Source organism: Micropterus dolomieu, linkage group LG16, assembly GCF_021292245.1.
Source record: "Micropterus dolomieu isolate WLL.071019.BEF.003 ecotype Adirondacks linkage group LG16, ASM2129224v1, whole genome shotgun sequence".
In the NCBI taxonomy this organism is placed as follows: domain Eukaryota; kingdom Metazoa; phylum Chordata; class Actinopteri; order Centrarchiformes; family Centrarchidae; genus Micropterus; species Micropterus dolomieu.
In genome coordinates, this window is record NC_060165.1 from 15,786,299 (window position 1) to 15,805,765 (window position 19,467).

At 43.5% G+C, this 19,467-nt stretch overlaps 2 protein-coding genes across 2 annotated transcripts in view; one reads left to right on the forward strand and one right to left on the reverse strand.

Annotated features, from left to right (window-relative positions):
* snd1 (staphylococcal nuclease and tudor domain containing 1) overlaps nucleotides 1-19,467 on the forward strand; it is a gene marked incomplete in the record, with an annotated part of 188,071 nt that overhangs the window by 70,455 nt on the left and 98,149 nt on the right.
* Nucleotides 12,066-16,056, reverse strand: lrrc4.1 (leucine rich repeat containing 4.1). The gene has a single exon (XM_046071985.1). The coding sequence runs from the start codon at nucleotides 14,986-14,988 to the stop codon at nucleotides 12,124-12,126; it is 2,865 nt and encodes a 954-aa protein (XP_045927941.1). The 5' UTR covers nucleotides 14,989-16,056; the 3' UTR covers nucleotides 12,066-12,123.

Genomic DNA, 19,467 nt, shown 5'->3' on the forward strand with positions numbered 1-19,467 from the left:
TCTCTTTGTGTCTCCACCATGCTTACATCAAATACACACAGATTAGATGTAATAAGCGTTATATTGATGTTTACATTGCTTTGCAGTCCATGCAGATTGTAGCTCTACTTCTAGCTTCTTACACTGTGGGATCTATATGAAGGGCCAATGCAGAGGAATTATTTTCTGTTATCACTAACATGCATGCAAGAGGGTGTGTGTGTGTGTGTGCACGCGCGCCTGTGTGTGGACAGGCAAGCGCACAGCAAATACCAGCCTCTCACTCGTGCTAATGGTTCCCTTGACAACACAGCGGTTGCTACCCATCGAGGATGCCTTGGCTGTAGGGTTAAAATACATACCACAAACACACGCATACACAATCGGGCTTTTACATGCACACGCTAAAGTCAGCTGTCACAATAAAAAGAGCCAGTTGGTATCTGCGCCTTTTCTCCCACACTCCCTGTATCTACTTTTTCAGAATTAACACGTTTCATGCAAACCAAAACACACACGCGCGCCATACTGTTCACATAGAGCGTCTTCACCTGTTCTCTTTTTGTGGTGTGTGTGTGTGTGTGTGTGTGTGTGTGTGTGTGTGTCTCCCCATGTATCATGTCAGTCCTCCGTCACTTGCTTGCTCATTGAGTTGTCAACGTCTGGCCCCTGCTGCGTATAGGGCAGACCTACCTAGACCTCCCATTTCCTCTCGTCTTGTCCCTTTCTTTCTCCTCTCACCTTTACCTCTGCTTTCACAAGATGCCCCTTTTGTGTGTGTGTGTGTGTGTGTGTGTGTGTGTACCTGGCGTGAGCAGGAATATAGCCTCAAAGATTTGAATAAATAAGCGCCAAGTAAAGGCCGAAAAGAGGAGAGATTTGAAACTGTAATCCTTCACCAGCTTACCCCAGCATAACGTCCTCACGCCTGCACCCTTATCCCCATCTCAGCATCTCCTTCCATCAGCCTCTTCTCTCATTCCATTTCTTTATATCCCTTACGACAAGAGAGGGGCTATCTGAGCGGCTGTGTCAGCGATCGGCATCTCTTCCCCCCTTCTCCCTCTCCCTCTTTTTCTATGTTTTCCCAAAGGAGAGTCGGGGGCATAAAGGGAAGAACAAGCCTGGCAAAATCTTTTCAAAAACCCAACGGGGATTTGGCTCTTAGCTTTGAATTCAGACCGATAAACCTAATGGTAGAAGTGGGCGACAGGCAGAGGGCTGTGTGTATATGTGCGCGAGCATAACTTCAATTGAGGCCAGCTATAGAAATATAGTTTCTTTAAACCCCTTTGCTGGCTGAATCTCCGAATGTGCAGGGGTGTATGCAGGGGAAGTTCCAAGAAAGGCTGGCCGGGGCACTGCAGTCTCTTAAAATGCTTTCGTTGCCAGCTGAATCTCTCTTAAAGTGAGAGTGTTTGCTGCTGTATAAGTGTGTTCAGTTAGACTTTTCTAAAAGGTGTTCAATACTTCCGAGGCCCGCAGTAAATTTCATTATCTTTGATGTGTCAGTCTGTCGGTCTGCTTGTCTGTCCATATTTTCAGAAATAAATAAATTTAATTTCATTGCTGCGGGACAGAAACATGGTTACTGGAGGGAATTGAAAACTTGGACAGAGGTTGGGAGTTGGAGTTTGAATTGGTGGACTATAGCGCTGAAGTGACACCCCTTCCAGGTTAGCTTCTATTCTCCTAGCTTTCAGTTCTTAAACCTTTTCCCATAGAGTTTTTGTTTCATCACCCTTTCTGAAACATGATACTAGGGATTTCTGTCCATACTCAACCTGTTACTGTACTCTACTGTCAAATTTGAACACCTCGCCATTCTAACAAGGATAAAACAGTATTTTAGCGTTCAACATGTACAGATAATAGCCTGTTGATAGCCTGTGTTCAGTTGCTAAGCCACATGGAATCTGTAGTCATCAATGGTTGCTATTGGCATAATTGCCTGTCAGGTTTCCATAGTGCTGACGTTAAGCACTAAAGTCTGACACACCCACAGACAGACAAACACATCCTTGCTTCCTCATACATTTTATACTGCTGCTCCATATTGTAAGTCTGCCACCTCATAGCAACTCATTTGCCACTTTTGGCTGAGAACTGACACTCAAACACACATGTACATCCACACACACAATCCCACACACAGTTATTATCTCCTGGAACAATACTAATAGATGCATGTACTGCTGTGAGCAAACAGTTTGTGCTTCTGCTGCCAACGGAGTGGGAGGGTGAATGCTTGCCAAGTCTCCTCTACCATGAGCCTCCTCTCCTCTCCCCTCACCCACCAGTCATTAAACTTGGTCCACCTTTCTTGGTCTCCCCTTTCTGCATTTTCTTCATTCCTTTAATCATTTTTTTCTAGTCCTTTACTCCCTCTCAACACTCATCCCATGAGGTAAGCCACATCTTATCCTTCTCATAGCATTAAACTCCCATTAGATAAGTATCTCTATAGGCCTTCTGCTTCTCATATCACGGTTTCATGATATCACATACTTGTTTTATTTTTTTCCTGACTTGTAGCACAAATCCCTCATATTTACACTCTTGGAGTCCAACTATGACTCACAACATGGTTTGAAGTAATTTTACTGAAAACAACAGAACTATAATTGAGGGATAAACACAAGCCTGCTTGCAGATATACGTCTGTGATGTGTCTGGTCGTGTTTAATTAGCTGGAGTGAGGGACAAGAGAGCGGTGACGGGAGAGTAGCAGTATAACCGGCTGTCTAATTATTGGCTCCCCCGTTGGGCAGGTACTCTTATATCAGCCAGGCCGATGAGGTCGCGCTCAGCTTGGGGCCACACAGCGCCTCTGATTCACCTCGTGTTGAAAGGTTCTGAAATGCTTAACACAGCTATGAAAACAATTATTGTTCTAGGAACATTTCTGCCCTTCTAATGGAAATAAGTCATGTAAAATAAATCCTCTCTGGTGTCCAAATCACAGCACATGATATGAACATGTGGCAATGAAGGCTCTGCCCTGACCCTGAACATTCGGGTTATTGTAATTGTGTTTTTAAAAATTTCAGTAAATCATTTCTATGTCTTGCAGCAGCAGGGCCTTATGGCCTTCTTTTATGTATATTATGAATTTGTCAGGTTTAATACTTCCAATTTCAATTTAATCAATCTTCATACTAATTTTTCTTATGCTTCTAATAACTTACTTTTTAGGTTGTCCCAGTGCAGCTGTAGAGTATCTCACAAAGTTTAAGTGTTGTCTCAATGTCGGACATAAATAAGCAATGGATGGATTTAAATGATCTTTGCTGTCTCTATCTAGGATGGCAATTGCTATGATCAGTTTTTATGAGGAGGTGGCATAGTTAGACTGGCGCAGATTGACCTGCAGATACTCCTACACAAGCTCTTTGACATTGCATTTCAACTATTTCACAGGACTGAATCCTAAAGATATGCCCAAAACCCACTGGACATTGGACAAAAACTCAACAATAACTGCTATATGTATGCAAATGAGCATGATGTTTTGTGCATGTGCAATGCAAATTCAAACAAATGTGTCTCCTACACCACAAACAAATCCACAAACAGACCACTTCACAGCACTTTTCCTCTTTTAAGCAGAAATCCAGCCAGATTTATTTGAAGTTGGAATTAAAGGAAAAAAGGAATAAGCTAAATGTTTACAGTCTTATTCTCACTGCTGCCTTAGATCTGGTAGAAAACCCACATCATTTTCTATTAAGTAAGCTGTATTTTAAACGAGCACTTTTGGAGAGACCATTTATTTGGAATCCATTACAACTTGAGGCTGGGATCAGCACCCCACCACCTCATAAAAACAGCTTTTGAGCTTATTTCCCCTTCCCTTCTGTTTTGAGTATACAGGAGTTGTAGATTTTATTCCACTTAGATTAAGTAATTAAACAAAGCCGGTCACATTTCCAAACGCCCTCTAAATAATAAAAACTCAAGTGGGGGCAGAAAGACTTCACTACTTACAATGCAGTGACGCCTTACTCCACTGCAAACAGAGGTTGGCTGTTGATTTGTTTGATCTTTAAAGATCACCGTTGACCCAACTGCAAACTAAACACCCACAGTAGTTTGCTGCAGTGGCTGAATAATTCTGCCACCACAGGAAAACCGTTCCAGGCCGTGGATGTGCTACGCAGCTCATCAGAGCTTTCATCTTGACGTTGCTTTCATGTGCCGTTCTGTGCTCAGCAGTGCACGTTTTTTCAGCAAGTATTTGACATTAGCCCGCTGCTTGTCATCTTGAAGTCCACATCAGTGTAAATTCATGATCCTACAGTTACTACAGAACGAATACAGAGCTCTCCATAATGTGTCAGATAGGGGCTTCTCATCTATCGCAGTCACCTTTTCAGTTCTCCCCTTTCTTGCTCATCTGTATTGCTCTTTGTTCCTCATCCTTGCCCCCCTTGTCTCCCTTTCTTCACGCTCCTTTTCTTGCCCACGCCTCTCTCTACGTGTCCCTTTTCCATTTAGCACTTCTATCCTCTGACATACCAAATCAGGGTGTCATAGATGATGTTGCTCTCACTATCCACCTCAGTTAATTCTCTTACCCTTGTCTGTTTTCTCTCTGCCTTCTTCCCCTTATATCTTGAGCAATGCAGGAGGCCATTTTGTCACCCCACTTCCCACCCCTCTGCAATCACCAAAATGTCTACACCCAGATACACTCGTTCTCATCCTAGAAAGTATGAAATCCCAGAACACTCTTTATCAATCTCCAGATTTGTAAGAAAGCTTCTGTTGTCCTTACTACTTTCCTTAAACTGTACATGCAACATGAAAGCAAACATTTCTGATCAGCTCACTGTGTATGTGCCTCTTCTTGCTTGGACTGCGTTACTTCTATGCATCTATTTAGTAGTGGAGTCTATACATGAGAACACGGGTGTATATTGCTGAATAACTGAAAACTACAGCAAGGCAGGGAAGTTCCACACACTTCACTAAACTGCATATACCTTAGTACACATGTCATGCTGTTTCTGTGGCAAGGTGATAAGAAATGCTTAATGAGTTGCAAGGAATTTTGAAACCGTAATGTTAAATGATGGATTCACGGTATTAATATCCCCGCCCCCATTCCGATATACTTTTTAAAATATTTATAATTGTGCATGACCTGGCTTCAGCTGCAGCAGCCTCCCACTGTGCTTAAACAGAGTCCGTACCCAAGGCAGGGAGATATACTGAATGAATGCAGTACAAATTGATATTTTCAGAAGAACATACACAGACATCTGACTGTATATCGCGGCTTTTGATGCTCAGCACAATTGTTTTATTGCACTTAGTTTGAGCCAATTAATAAGCTGCCTCAAGCGATTTATTAAACAGAATCAGGGAGCTTGTGCTTATTTCGGTTATAAATGATAAGAACCAACATGTTAATACAATCTGCATCCAAAAGATGGCATTCAGGGCATTTTAACTGAGTGGCTTTGGATATTTATTCTGGGGTGGGTGGGGGGGTGTGTGTGTGAGCGAATGAGGTCTGATCCTTAGCACAATATCCTTGGTGATGCTGCGCCTGTGATCATGATTTCTCCAGGCCGTAAATCTCAACAAAAGCAGTGAAATAAATGGTCAATGGCTTCATTTTTTGCTCTGTGTGCATGTGCTTTTTTGTGTGTTTGTGTCTTCAATATGTGTCTATATGTGCGCACACAGTAACCTCAGCACACCCCCTCCCTACATATGTCTCAGTCCCCCCCGTTTGCTGCTCTCAGTGGACATGATTTACTACACACACACACCTCAGCCTCAGCTACTGGACGGGATCATAAAAGTAAGGCTTCAGAGAAGCTGGCTGCTAAGAAAACACAGGGATGTTTTTCACCCACCAAAAGGGCAATAAACTCTGTCTCACAGGGAGTAACACACTTGAGTGGTTGTCTACAAGGCAAACATGCCTCACACAACCCACCCGCCATTCAGTCTCAGTTTTAACAACAAAATCTGAGTTACTTTGACCATGTTATATATTCAATAAAATCTGTTGGTATGCACCTATTCAACACTACAGCCTCGACAGCACTGGGCTCATTGCCAACATTATACTGTGATGAAAATGTTTCTTCTACCTCTGTTGACCTCCATAACAACAAATCATACCACCAGCTGGTCACTGAATATGGCTATTTGCATCAGTTTTCACACAGTCAAAGATGCACCAGCAGACATCAACTTGCCTTCACCATTTCCTCCAGTCCACTAACACCTTCCCCACATTCACCTTCTTGCTTTATGTTTATAGTCCAAAGAAAATTAACACGTATAATGCACTGTACATGAAATGTATTTACAGTAAAGAAAAGCTTGCTTATTTCATCATTTACTTAGCACAAATAACGTTATAAAGCATAATATTAAAGGTAGCTTGAGTATAAGCATTCCTGTTGCTCACTTTTTTTTGTCATAGTGATCATGGCCTTCCTCTCTGCCTAGATGATGTTCTGTCTCCACCTTCTGACACTGCATCCTGTCCAGTCCCTCTATTTGACATTAGGACCAAACAACTCTCTGGCCCTGACTCATGTTGACTCACAAGGCAGCGCGCTCCCAGGCCTGCTTAGAATAGCCTCCTGTCTGCTCCACTAGCACACTGGCTAGTGCTCACACACAAATCCTACCGCATGCACAGTGTAGCACACATCCCTAGCGTAAACTAGGGATTGCGGATTTTAGCCAGTTTCCCTAATCGATTGTTGACTACAGTATGTCAATTATTCGTGATCAGTTAATCAATACGATCTTAGAAAATACATATGCATGGAAACGCAATTAAAGCAATTGGCATGGGCTATTTTTGCAGCAAAGCCCAAGTAAATTAGGTGTTTCAATCGTATAATTAGGCTGCCATTTAAAAATAAAAAAAATAAATAAATGCTGCTCCACTCATCACTGATATTCAGGAAAGATTTCCAACATTATGATTTTGCACAAACATAAATCGCATGAAACATGCAAGGCACTTATCAGTGGAATGGGCTTGTTGGAAAAAAAAGTCTAATAATGGGTGGGGTTAAGAAGCCATTTTTATCCTTGCCGTTGCTGTATGTAGACAACTACTTATGCCAAACCTGTTCTGATCAAAGATTGTGTAGTAATCCTAAATGTATGGAAATGTATCATTAAGTTCAGCCCCATAAAACACCTGAATGAGTGGAACCAAACTACCAGGAATACATAAAGTTGCTCCACCATTTCTAAATCTGTTAATATATTATAGTTTTGAGCATTTATATATTGTTTCCAATTAATCATTAGAAATTACAGAATATAGACCAATATATACATTTTAGCACTGATTAGAACAATGTAAAATATAGCCTCTTTGACAGAAGTAGAACAGGTTTCCATATTTCTGCTGACGTGATTGAGTGAAGGGCTTTAGTTGATGAATGGCTGATGCAGTTGAGATTATAAATACCTACTGGTGTAGGTCATTTTGATTAAATAAACATTTTATTATAGCCATCTTCTAAGCCTGAGTGCATAGTAATTTACAATCAATCAAATCTAATTAAGAGATTGCATCAAAATAATTGGGTTTCAAAATGTCCTACGAAGCCTTTTAAGTTGAGAATGAGCTCTTTTCTTAAATAACATGTGGGTAAAAGTATTTTGTTTGCTTTTGCTTACTGTTTAAGGGCTTTGACCTGTTAAATGCAGTGTCCTCTTGATGACACTCAAAACACATACGTATGCACATGGTTACACTGTGGCAGTTATCGTCCCTGCAGTTCCATTTGTGCTGACCTTTTGATCCTACCATCCTCTCTGCCTTCATATTCACCGGTCTCCCATCCACAAGTACCCCCAGTGGTCCAGTCCATTATCCGTATCAGCACTTCTTATCTGCTGCACATTGCTATGGTAACATGGCACTCTACCCCCCCCCCCCCCCCCCCCCCCCCCCCCCCACACACACACACCCCTTGTGGTGCAGTCCAGGACATTCACCAATCATGCAGGAGGCATGATGGCCAGGCTATATATCCCCCATTCCATCTGTAGCTGGCACTCTTGCATCACATTTGCTCTGCTTACTCTTTTCCTAAGCGCCTTTGCTCTCTTTCCCTCACTGCTTTGTCGTACCCTCTTTTGGTAGCTCCAGCTCTTGTTAATTTTCTCAGTTTTATTTTCTTGTAATCTGTTCTCACTTCTTCTGTTTCTTCTCCTTCTTCTTGTTTTCTGTTTTTGCTTTTTGTCTCCCTCCCTACTTGTATTTTCATTGTGGCCTGATTCTCCCTTAATTTCCTTTTCCTTCACCTCTCACTTCTCATTCTCATTTCTTTCTTTTAGTCCCCCAGAAACACTTCTATGTACCATCAGCCACCTTATCCAGCCCAGCCACACTTCTGTGTGTATGCCTTGGTTTTTTCCATTGCTGTCTGCTTTTTGCTTATTAGATCTGCTTTCTTTTGTCTCCCAAGTTGTTTTTTTATTTTTGGCTAAATTTTTCACCTTTTCGTGTTCCCTAATAACATATCTAGTAATCTGTCGTTCTTTCCTCCCCACTTAACTTTTCTTTTCTACATCTCAATTTCTATTCCACTTTATCTTCTTCTTCTTCTAATCTTCCATGCTTTCCTTTACCCTCCCTCCCTCCCTCCCCAGGCTCTGTGGGCTGTGGGTAAATAGGTGCAACTTGCCTTGCTTCCTCTTTCAAATGGCTTCATGATTGCTAATGAAGCACACAGGAGGGAAAAAAAAAACATGATGCGGAGAAAGAAGGGATGGAGGGAAGGAGTGTTTCCTATGGAGATGGGCAGCACTTCAGAGACTAGCTAGCTAATTGGCTGATTGATGACCCTGTAGCCATGTTGACGGATTAGTATGATGGAGCCTTTTATAGCACAGTGCAGCTTAATATGTGAAAACACATAAATGTGGTGCTATACAGCATACATGTTGTATAGCCCTGTTCTGCTATACCATACTCAGCCATAGGAAGTGCTACAGTAACAGTATGGCCAGTACAGTGCTTACATCTGTTCATACAACTGCTCAGTCCATCTAACCCATTTATCCATCCATCTATCCATTCAGATTCAACGCTGATACCCACTTGTTTGAACATTCCTCTCACATGTTTCACATAATAAAAAATTTAAAAAAAACCCTCTGGCTTTGCATAGATATGTTATCAATTACAAGTAAATAACAGGAGCGGTGGACAAAGGCAAGCTGTCTGGGGTATGAGTCAGTGTAGTGACAAATGGTCAGTACAGTATGAAATGGGCATGGTTTCATTTTTTTGGAAATTAGCTGATGGTAGAGGCGGACTATAAAAAAGGAGAGAGATAGGGGAATGATATGCAAGAAAGGTCTACAGCTGGAATCAAACTATGGATGTTGCAGTTATGTGGTATACACCTCAACCAAATGGCTACTGAGACATCCAGATACTGAAAAGTTAATCATCCTGCTCTCTCTCTCTTTTACCTTACGCTTCCCTATTCCTCTTTTCACGTAGTGCCTCTCCTGCACTGTGTAGCTGTCATTATTTCTGCCCCCCTTGTTTTATGTAGCCCAACACACAAAGCAAACGTAGCTGGCACAAGGCACATACACACATGGACAAATACAGACACACTTGCATGTCCTATCTATCCAGCTCATTCTCGCACCTGCAGAAAATGCTCAATATTTAAAATGCAGGCTGAGTCATCAACAGACATCGCAAGAAGGGAGGAGAGGATAGTGAGAACTGTACTGGATTTGGTCATGTCTGATTTTTGATAAAGTTTAACTTTCTCTCTCATGTTCTCACATGCCAGATGTACTTCGTCCCTACGATTGCACACAGGCACTGCCTCCAAATGTTTTTCAGGATAAAAATGCCTTCCTTTTTATATGATTAAATATTTTTCTCTGTGATATATTTAAGTACTCAAAATGTAGTCTCTCCTAATTGGAATCTTCATATCCATCCTAGCCTCGTCATTTAAATGATACATTCACAACAAATGCTGTCTTACTCTATAACATGTGACATGTCTCCAAGCACAGTATATCCTCTAAACTGCTAATTTTTCAGAGCTGAACTGTCATTCATTCTTACAAACACACACATCACTCTCCTCTTCTGACTACTAACTACTGCTACTCTTTTTCTGGTGCACCATGTCAACCTCTCTCTTCTTTCTATTCAAACATTCTCTCTTTTTTACTTCCTCTGTGTCAAAATGTTACAATGATGGAGAGGTAATCCATGATATTGTTCTGGTTGCTCTCACAGGTGCTCTCCCTAACCAGTTCTCAATTTGCCACACTTCTTACTGGTTATATAAACTGGTGTTCTCCACTACACTACAAGCCTAAGCTTTAACGTCTCTAGAGGCTGGTATTTGTGTTTTGTTTTTTTTAAATTTACTTTAGAATTGTACAGCTTTATAGAGGTTAATGAGAAAGGAGTATTTGTGTTGGTCCATATTGCTTTCAATCACTCCTGGAATTAGTATTCCTTTTTTGCCATGTCTCACTCCCATTCTGTCCTTTGCTGATATGTGCTCCCAGTGTAGTTCACTCTACACTGGGAGCACATATCTCACTTCTTCCTCTTTTATCATTTAAATAATTTAACATCGTGCTTGAGATACTGTCCCCAGTTTTGTCATTAAGTAAGAGCAGAGAAAGCGTTAGTGTTTTTAAAAAAAAAAAAGAAAAAAAAAAAAACTACAAGAGCACTACTTAGCTTTATATCCCATATACTTTTGGTTTCCCAAACAAAACAAACTGGCTCACTTGTCTAATACGTTCCTACTAACCACTGTGTATGTTGTATGTTATCTTTTTTTGTTTGGCAGAGAACTTTGAGGCTATATTATGATTGAGAGGGGTGATATTGTCAAAGATGAAAAATGCACAGTTAACAGCGAGACCAAATGCATTTGTCACCATAAAAAGCTCCCATACTGATTGATGAAGGCACAACAGCTGGCAATGCAATGAAAAGTGAAATGAGACCTATATTTTTTGCCAAAGTGCAAGACAGTCTAAACACCCAAACAGTATTTCACCGTAGTTTATCACATTTTTCACTCATTAGATTCATGATTAATAATAGCAATTTGTAATGTTGAAAATGAGCAAGGTAACACAATAAACTTGCATCATTAAAAAGCATTATGTAATAAGCATTTCAATGAACATAAGATGTTATGACAGCACTGCTATACTTGTATGTGGGCACACCATGGCTTCATCTTTTAACATCATAACGCATTTGTAGAACTTGAGAATTTAAGATTAAATAAAGGCTTTTGATCAGCCACACCTTGATGAAGCACCAGGACACTCACTGCATGTGTAATATTAAAACTGAAAAACTCTTATGTAGAAAGAATATAATAGGAGGTTTAAAAAAAGCACCATCCACTTCTGCACTGTGATTCATTCTGCCTGAGTCATTCAGCACCCGTAGGGTTAAAGTATAGCTGCAGCGTCTTACTGCAGTGTCTAAAGCATTTGGCTGATCGTTACAGTATACACCAGTAGAAGAAGCAAAGGAGAAAAAAACATCTCTCTCTAATACTTCCTTTTTTCTTCCAAAAATCCTTTTTATTGCATTTTATAACATTTGGCACAGTACAAATTCTTGGTGCTTTTACAAGATAAACCTGTAAAGATCGACACTGACCTTTTTTCGGTTTTTGTTAAAGAAAGTCTTCTCAGTATAAATATTTTTTCTCATCACTGCATTCTCTGTAGCATGGTGTAAAAATCACACAGAATGCCCCCTTTTTAAAACAAGACTACCCTCATTTTTCAAAGTCAAGACAGCATCTTAAACAACTCATTGTTTTAAATAGAAGTTACAAGTTAGAAAATAGTTTCAATTTCTTTTTAATATATGTTTCTCTATCACCAGCCCATGGTAGTTTCAATTTGTCCATATATATATTTATTTATAAGCATGTACAACAAGAAATCATCAGTCTTTTGAAGTTTGCACTCTGTACAAAAAAGAAGTTCCTGTCCATTTTTTCGTTGTGCATTCTATTGCATGATTTTTATGAGAAAATGACAAGGGAGGGGGTGGGGGGGGGGACAGGTGTGGGTGGGAGCTAGGGACCTAGGGAAAGGAGTGGTAGCCTTTTGGGGGGGCCTTTTTTAAATCTGAGTCTCCTGTACCTTCTCCTTGGTGTGAGTTTTTATGACAAAGGGCTCAGCCATTGCTGTCATGGTGCTGGGCAAGGTTCGAGGCAAAGAGTTCCCAACATTGTTTTCTGTCCATTTAGCCCCATGGCCACTTGGTTTACAGGTATTGTATTTGGCCTTTAGAGTGCTGTAGTCCACCTTATGGGGGCTGTAGTCCACTTTGTGTGGACTGTAATCAAGTTTAGGTCTCTGAGTGTGTGGACTAAAGTCAGACTTGAAGGCGCTATAATCCGCTTTGTGGGGGCTGAAGTCAGTCTTGAAGGCGCTGTAATCAGTTGCAGTCTTATGGGGGGTGTAAGGGTCCTTGGGTTTGTAGATACTGTCAGTTTTAGATCTCTGGGCATTGTAGTCTATTTTGGGTTTAGGCTGAGTGCTATAGTCAGGCTTAAATGGGCTGTAATCAAGTTTAGGTCTTGGGTGAGTGCCAAAGTCGGGCTTGTGTGGACTGTATTCAGCCTTAGGTTTATGCTGTGTGTTGTAGTCTGATTTTAATGGACTGTAGTCATGTTTAGGTTTTGGTTGGGTGCTATAATCTCGTTTGAATGGACTGAAATCAGTTTTCTGCCTAGGATGAGTGCTGTAATCTGGTTTGAAGGGGCTATAGTCTGCTTTAGCTTTTGGGTGAGTGCCAAAGTCTGGTTTGAATGGGCTGTATTCTGCTTTAGGTTTGTGAGTGCTGTAGTCCTGTCTAAATGGGCTATAGTCAGGCTTTGGTCTATGAAGGCTAAAATCTGGTGTAGATTTGTGAGTGCTGTAATCTGGGATGAATTTGTGGCTACTGAAGTCCATATTTGGCTTATATGTGGTATACTCAGCCTTCGGCTTATGAAGGGTGAAATCAGGCTGGGATTTGTATTCGGCCTTGGGTTTGTGAAAACTATAGTCAGTCTTGTGGCTGATAAAGTCCAGTTTGTGTATGCTGTTATGGTCCCGGATTTCAGGCAATGTGAGAGCTGTATCTTGAGATGCGGACGCTGGTGGTGGAAGGTCCTCCTCATCCACCTGGATAATCTCCACAGTGCGGGCAGCTGCCACTGTGCTCCTCTGCTGGTGGCGTTTTCTCAATTTGTAGAAGGCTATGAGCATGACAGCAGCCAACAGTGTTACTGCCACAAAGCAACCTATTATGATTTTAGTGGTCTTCATCACTTCATCCAGGCTAGGGCCAGACTTGCCTGGCTTACCAGTGGCACCTTGGAGTCCTGGCACCACAGATGTCTTAGCTGCTCCTGGTGGGCTGTCAGTGCTTTGCAGCAACACAGTTGGTGTGGAGATGAAGACTGGCTGAAAGACGGAAGGAGAGGCAGTTGTAGTTGTTGTCCCTAGGCCTACCCCTCCTCCTCCAGCTACCCCGGCCCCTGCAGCAGCAGCTGTGGTTGTGGTGGTTTTAGGTTTGGGCATCTCAGTGGTTGGCCCCAAGACCTCCACAGTCACTGTTGTAAAGTAACTCAAGTTGGATGTATTAAGCTCAGCTGCACTCACATTGAGGTAGGCCGAGGCGTTGGAGTTCCCAGCTGCATTGGACACCATGCAGGTGTAAGTGCCTGTGTCTGCTGCCAGGACATTTGAGAAATTAAGGGTACCATCATTGAGGACTGATATTCTCGGGTGACCAGAGGCATGTGTCAGGATAGTCCCGTTGGGTAGGAGCCAGCGCACTGAAGACATTGGTGCCGTGCGACAACGAAGTTCAGCCACTCGCCCTGCTGAGATATTCAAGTCCCTTGGTGCATCAGCAATGAATGGTGCAGAACATTGGACTGCAGCGCCTTCACCTCTGTCCACCTCAACCAGCTGTCGACCTCTCATGCTGGCAGGTAAGTGACAGCGTCCACAGCAAGTTGAGTTAGTAGGGATATACTCCCTTAGCCAACGTGCTAACCATACAGCCTCACAGCCACAGTTCCAGGGGTTATGGTGGAGATGGAGCTCCACTAGGTACTTGAGTGGGGAGAACAGATCATGTGGCACAGCGCTCAGATTATTATGGGCAAGATTAAGCTCCACCAATGAAGATAGGTCATCAAAAGCATTGCGCTCTATCACTGTGATTTGTGAGTTCATCACCCATAGCTTTTTCAGTGAGCGCAGACCTTTGAAGGAGCCTGGCTTTATCTCTGGGAAGTGATTTTCAGATATTTCCAGATCCTCCAGTCCCTTCAGGGGACTCAGGTTTGGCATATCACCTCTTATGTTGCACATGCCCAGGTTGAGGTACTTGAGGTTTTGCAGGCCCTCAAAAGCTCCTTCTGAAATGTACTCCAGTTTCCGTAACTCTCCCAGGTCCAGTCTCATGAGGGAGGGCACCCGGTTGAAGGCATAGGAGGGAATACTTTCAATGGGGTTGTTCCTCAGCCACAGTTCTCTTAGTTTAGACAGGTACTCAAAGGCCCCACTGGGTACCACCGTCAGCCGGTTGTCAAACAGCTCCAGTGTGTTGAGGCTGGTAAGTCCATTAAACGCGCCCACCTCAATCTGCCGTATGGCATTTCGCCCAAGCTGGAGCACCTCAAGGTGGTGCAGGTGGCGGAAGGAGTCAGCCTGCACCGCCTCAATGGCGTTTTCCATTAGATTGAGGTGTCGCGTGTTGGCAGGAATGCCAGGGGGCACGCGGGTGAGGCCACGTCGGGTGCACACCACCTTCCCCTGCTGATTACTACAGGAACACTGCGGTGGACAGCCCTGGGGTCCCTGAGACACCGCCGCCCCCGCCAAGGCCAGGGAGGCGCTGCTCCACGCTCGCGCCATCAGGAAGACTACACAGAGCAGGGCGGCTTTCCTGGCACGATGCACAGCTACCCGCCCCAGGAGACTCATGATGTGGCACGTTCATAATTCAGCATCATCTGGGGGGGAGGTTGTGGGTGTTTGAAGCTGGTGTTGAGGGCTTTGGGGATAGGGAAAGTAGCTGGTTTGCTGGTAGTAGTGTTAAGGGGACCAGAGTAAAGAGGTTAAGGGTGCTGAAGAGGAAAAGGGGGAGGCTTGACCTATCCTCAATTAAGCAATGCTTTTATTTGCATGAACTGTGCTCAGTGGCAGAAAGAGAGGGGAGGGTATAGAGGGCAGGTTTTTCTCAAACGTGTGTATGAGAAGGACATGATGGCAAATTAAGCAACTAAAAACCGTATTACAAGACAGAAGGGAGGGTAGGGTGTTACAAATTGATGCAAAGAGGGGTTGAAACACTAGACACCTACCTCAAGTTATTATTACAGGTCCTTGAATTGAGATATATAGCTTCCCTCCAGTTTGCAACCAGAAAGAGCAGTGGTATTCACATCAGATGTATGTATGTATGTATATCCCAAGAGCAGCAAAGAAAGCCTTTTTATATGTGCTCTGTCAAGCAGGTATCAATGCCAAAGAGCTTAACCAGAGCTATTTTGTAAATCCACACATCCAAAGAGAAAGGTTCGAAGGCCCTTTGTGAATGTATTTTTTTTTCTCCCTTTCCTTGTTGATTAGAAAAAATAAAAATAAAAGAAAATTACAGATAGGAATCCAGTCAGGCTCCCAAAGCAGCAGTGCTCCCTTGCTCGCTTCTTGCTGTCGGCTCCTCTTCTCTTGCTTGTCCTTGGAATCCGACAGTTGATCCCCCTGCTAGACACCTTACCCAGGTCTCCATAGCACAGGCGACCATACAAACGCACGTGCACAATTTTTGTTCACTGAAATCCAAGGCAGAAAGGACAAAAAGGGGGAGGTAGGTGGGGGTGGGATTGGAGAAGGTTGAATGAAAATTCCACAGTCCTTTCCAATGTTCTTTGCCTTGTGTTTGCGATGCTTAAGAGGGGAGATTGACAAGCCGGGCAAAAACAACCCCAAAAAACAATAGACCCCCTCCTCTCTGTATTCCTCTGTTCACTTTTTAGTGGTCAGTCGTCGGTTGGTCAGTCTGACAGCCCTTCTCCCCCTCTCACTCTCTTTCCCTTGCTCCCCCTCTCAATGTGGCGTCGTGTCCACTTGATTTTTCCTATTTTTATTTCTTTTTTCCTCCACGAATGCTCGGCGGGGTTTGAAAACGCTAGGCGACACTCACTGCTTTCATTAGCTTCTTCGTCCTTTTAACTAGCCACACGCTCCAGCCTCGGCAGCCGTGGTGGCAACAGCAGCAATTGCAAATGTACACACACCATCCCTGCGAAGCACACAGCAGCAGTAGCGAGCACACACAGCAGCAGCTGCAGCCTGCCTCCTTTGCACTTCCCAATAATCCGTCAATTTCTTCAGAGAGGGAGTGGGGTGGGGGATGGAAGGGGGTGCTGGGAGGAGTGGGGTTGTTGTAGCTTGGTTGATCGAGGTGGGTGAGAGGGAGGCGGGGTGGTGCGCAGTTTCTCCTTCCTCTCTCCGGATTGTTTCTTTTTTCTTGTTTCCAGTTCTGTTTTTTTTTCTTTCTTCCTCCTCCTCGTGGTGATCAGCACCCCCTTGCCAATGCAGCGTCCGACTGGGGAGAGGAGCAAGACGGGGAAGGCGAGCGCTGGGCCAGCGCGCGGTTTACAGGCGTGACGTTAACAGTAGCGTCGATGTGGAAAGGATCCGTTGTAGCAGCAAAAGAGAGAGCGTGCGCCGGCTTGGATCTCTCTCTCCCTTGCTCTCTCTTGAACGCTCTCACACTCTCACACACACTCTCCCTCTCTCTCTCTCCCCGCCTCCCTCCTGCTCTCTCTGCAGTGTCCTAAGGTAGTTGGGTGAGCTCAAAGCACTCAGACCTTTTTAGAGATCTACCTCTTCAAAAACCAGTTTGCTCCAGCTGTCCTCCGCTCTCTTTTTTTTTTTTAATGCTCAGTCTCTTGTTCTGTGGCTTTCTGGGGCTTTGTTTGGCTTAGGGGAATAGACAGGCTGTCCAAGCAAAAGCCAGAGATGGACAGTGGCATCCCCACAGCAACCAGGTTTTAACCCCCTCCTCCCAAGCAATAATCCGGCCATTCCAACGAATCTGGCAAAGCTTTCCAGCATTGCTGTGGTGGCAAAGGCAGGCAGATGGGACCCTGTTTCCCTCACTCTCGCATTTCCTCTCTCACAATGCCCTCCCTCTTTCCCTTCTCTGCTGTCTCTTTATTTTTGGTTTCACTTGATTCACTTTATCTTCTTTTGCACTCTCACTCTTTTTGTTTTGTCCTTTAGTAGAAAATAGAAGAACATGAATGGACTGCTGACGCATCCTGCTTGGAGCAGTGCTTTGGTTTGATGCAGTGTGTTTTGTGCATTAACTCCCCCCACCCACTCCACCCTCGCCCTCCTCGCTGTCTTTCCTTCTCTGCTCACTCTTCGTCCGTCACTGTGTCACTCTACTTCATCTCTTGCTGGCTATCTCCTTAAATACAATCTCCTACAAGCTCACATTTGCATCCATTTTTGTCAGGTTTATTGTGTATGTCACCAAATCCCCTTCTCAGTTTTGTTTTTTGGGTTGTTAGAACATTTAGTGTGATTAAGCCATATCCATCGCAATCTCTCCAGTGCACTGTAGCTAAAAGTTTTAAATTTTAAGATTAGGTTATTTCATTAATAACATTTATTAGATAGTACAGAGTATGATTGAAGTGAGATGTTAAAGTGAAATAATTTAATAATTTGAAGACTAAAAATATAAGTGTCAACACGTTTTGCCCTTTTCCTACTTTTCATCCCCCCTCCATCATGTATGCCTTTTCAATGTAGTTAGAACACTCTAAACAGGCAGGCCTTAACCCTCAATTTGAGCACAAACTGTCGCTTCAAGAAGCACACAGCCATAAAGGTCATGTTGAGGAAGGCAAACACAAGAAAACAAGAATGCTTTACCTTCCCGCTGCAGGAGAAGAGGCAAAACAAGCGCACCATACTGTCCCATCACCCCTCTATCACCAATGATTTGTACAAGCTTCATGTCCATTAAACTAGCAAGCAGTATGGGTAATTGATGGTTGGTAAAGCTAGTTGTGACAGTGCTACTAGGTGTGTGCGTGTTTGTGTCTGAGCTAGAGAGTAAGCGTGTGAAAGAGGGAGGAGAGAAAGCACGCCGGCTAGAAAAGGTCACACTGCCTGTAGCGCAGTACGTTATTCCCACCGGCACAGGAGTATAGAGCCAACTCCTATATCACACACACACACACACACACACACACACACACACACACACACACACACACACTCTCTCTCTCTTTCTCCTTGACTTCACTGCAGTTGAATAAGAATGGGCTTCAATGGAGCACATGTAACAGTAAGGTGGCAGCCACAGGAGTATGGGGGGGATTTTCCTTTGTTAAGAAAGAGGTGATTTTCTTTCCTTTCCACAGGGATTCCCTAGCACAGTGGCCATGTCAAGTGCGATATCAAAGGTATGCTGCACTGCTGCATCCTCCTCACTGCATTCTCTGAGCAAGTGTTAACATGAGATAATGCAGGCATATATTCAAACAGGCATCAAAATGCTGGTTATAATACAAATGCAGGATGTGCGGCAACTATGCTGCTGAAAACATTTCATTGATCTGTATTCAGTTAAGCCAAATGCAAATGAAGGCTTGTGGTTCTCTGTGTGATTATTGATGACAAAAATCTGATCTAGTTCAGTGTGCACATTGGCACTGCTAGCTTGGTTTGTGTGTCAGATGGTGCCTGTGCACTGTTCTTTAGGTGTGGTGTGCCACCATTTTATAAGCAAGTGACCCCAAATGAGTTCAAGTTGTGTTTTGCCCACCCAGCACAGTACATCCCAGACTACTATCTAACCAAAATCCTCCATTGACCCATAACATGACCAATGCTACCAGGGCATCTCTCTCCTGTTGGCCCTCATCCTGTATTTCTTTTTTCCTATTCGGGCTCTGTTTTTGTCTGTCAGTGGACACTCTGCTTTCTCGCTACTGACGGAGCTTGAGCCGGAGTCTGCCAAACTCTGCAATGCTCGACTGACCAAATGTGGTCAACCCCTTGCATTATAGTTTGATCCTGTCCTGGAATGGCCAACATTGCTTGATGGTCAGCCAAACTCTGTCGTCACGGCAAGGTTTTCTCAAGGTCCAGCATGTGTCTGTGTGCAGCTCGCATGGCATTCCTGACATTGGCAAAGAGGTGAACCAGAAAATCGTTTTCCAAGCTGATGGCCTTTTTTAGGCCTTATGTCGAATCTGATTTGGTGGTTCATGCTAATGCTTAATTTGCAAACCTTGCTGAACAGTTTCATTTAAAGTGTGGTTTAGGTTGTGCCAGTATATCCATACACTTTCTTGACAAGAATAGTGTTGTCAGGCCTTACCTCCGGGACTTGCTGGCCGATGATGGCCTGATGAGCTGTCAGATTTGTGGGACCTT

Coding starts and splice junctions, on each gene's coding strand:
- lrrc4.1 (XM_046071985.1), bottom strand. CDS start 14,988: ATGAGTCTCCTGGGGCGGGTAGCTGTGCATCGTGCCAGGAAAGCCGCC.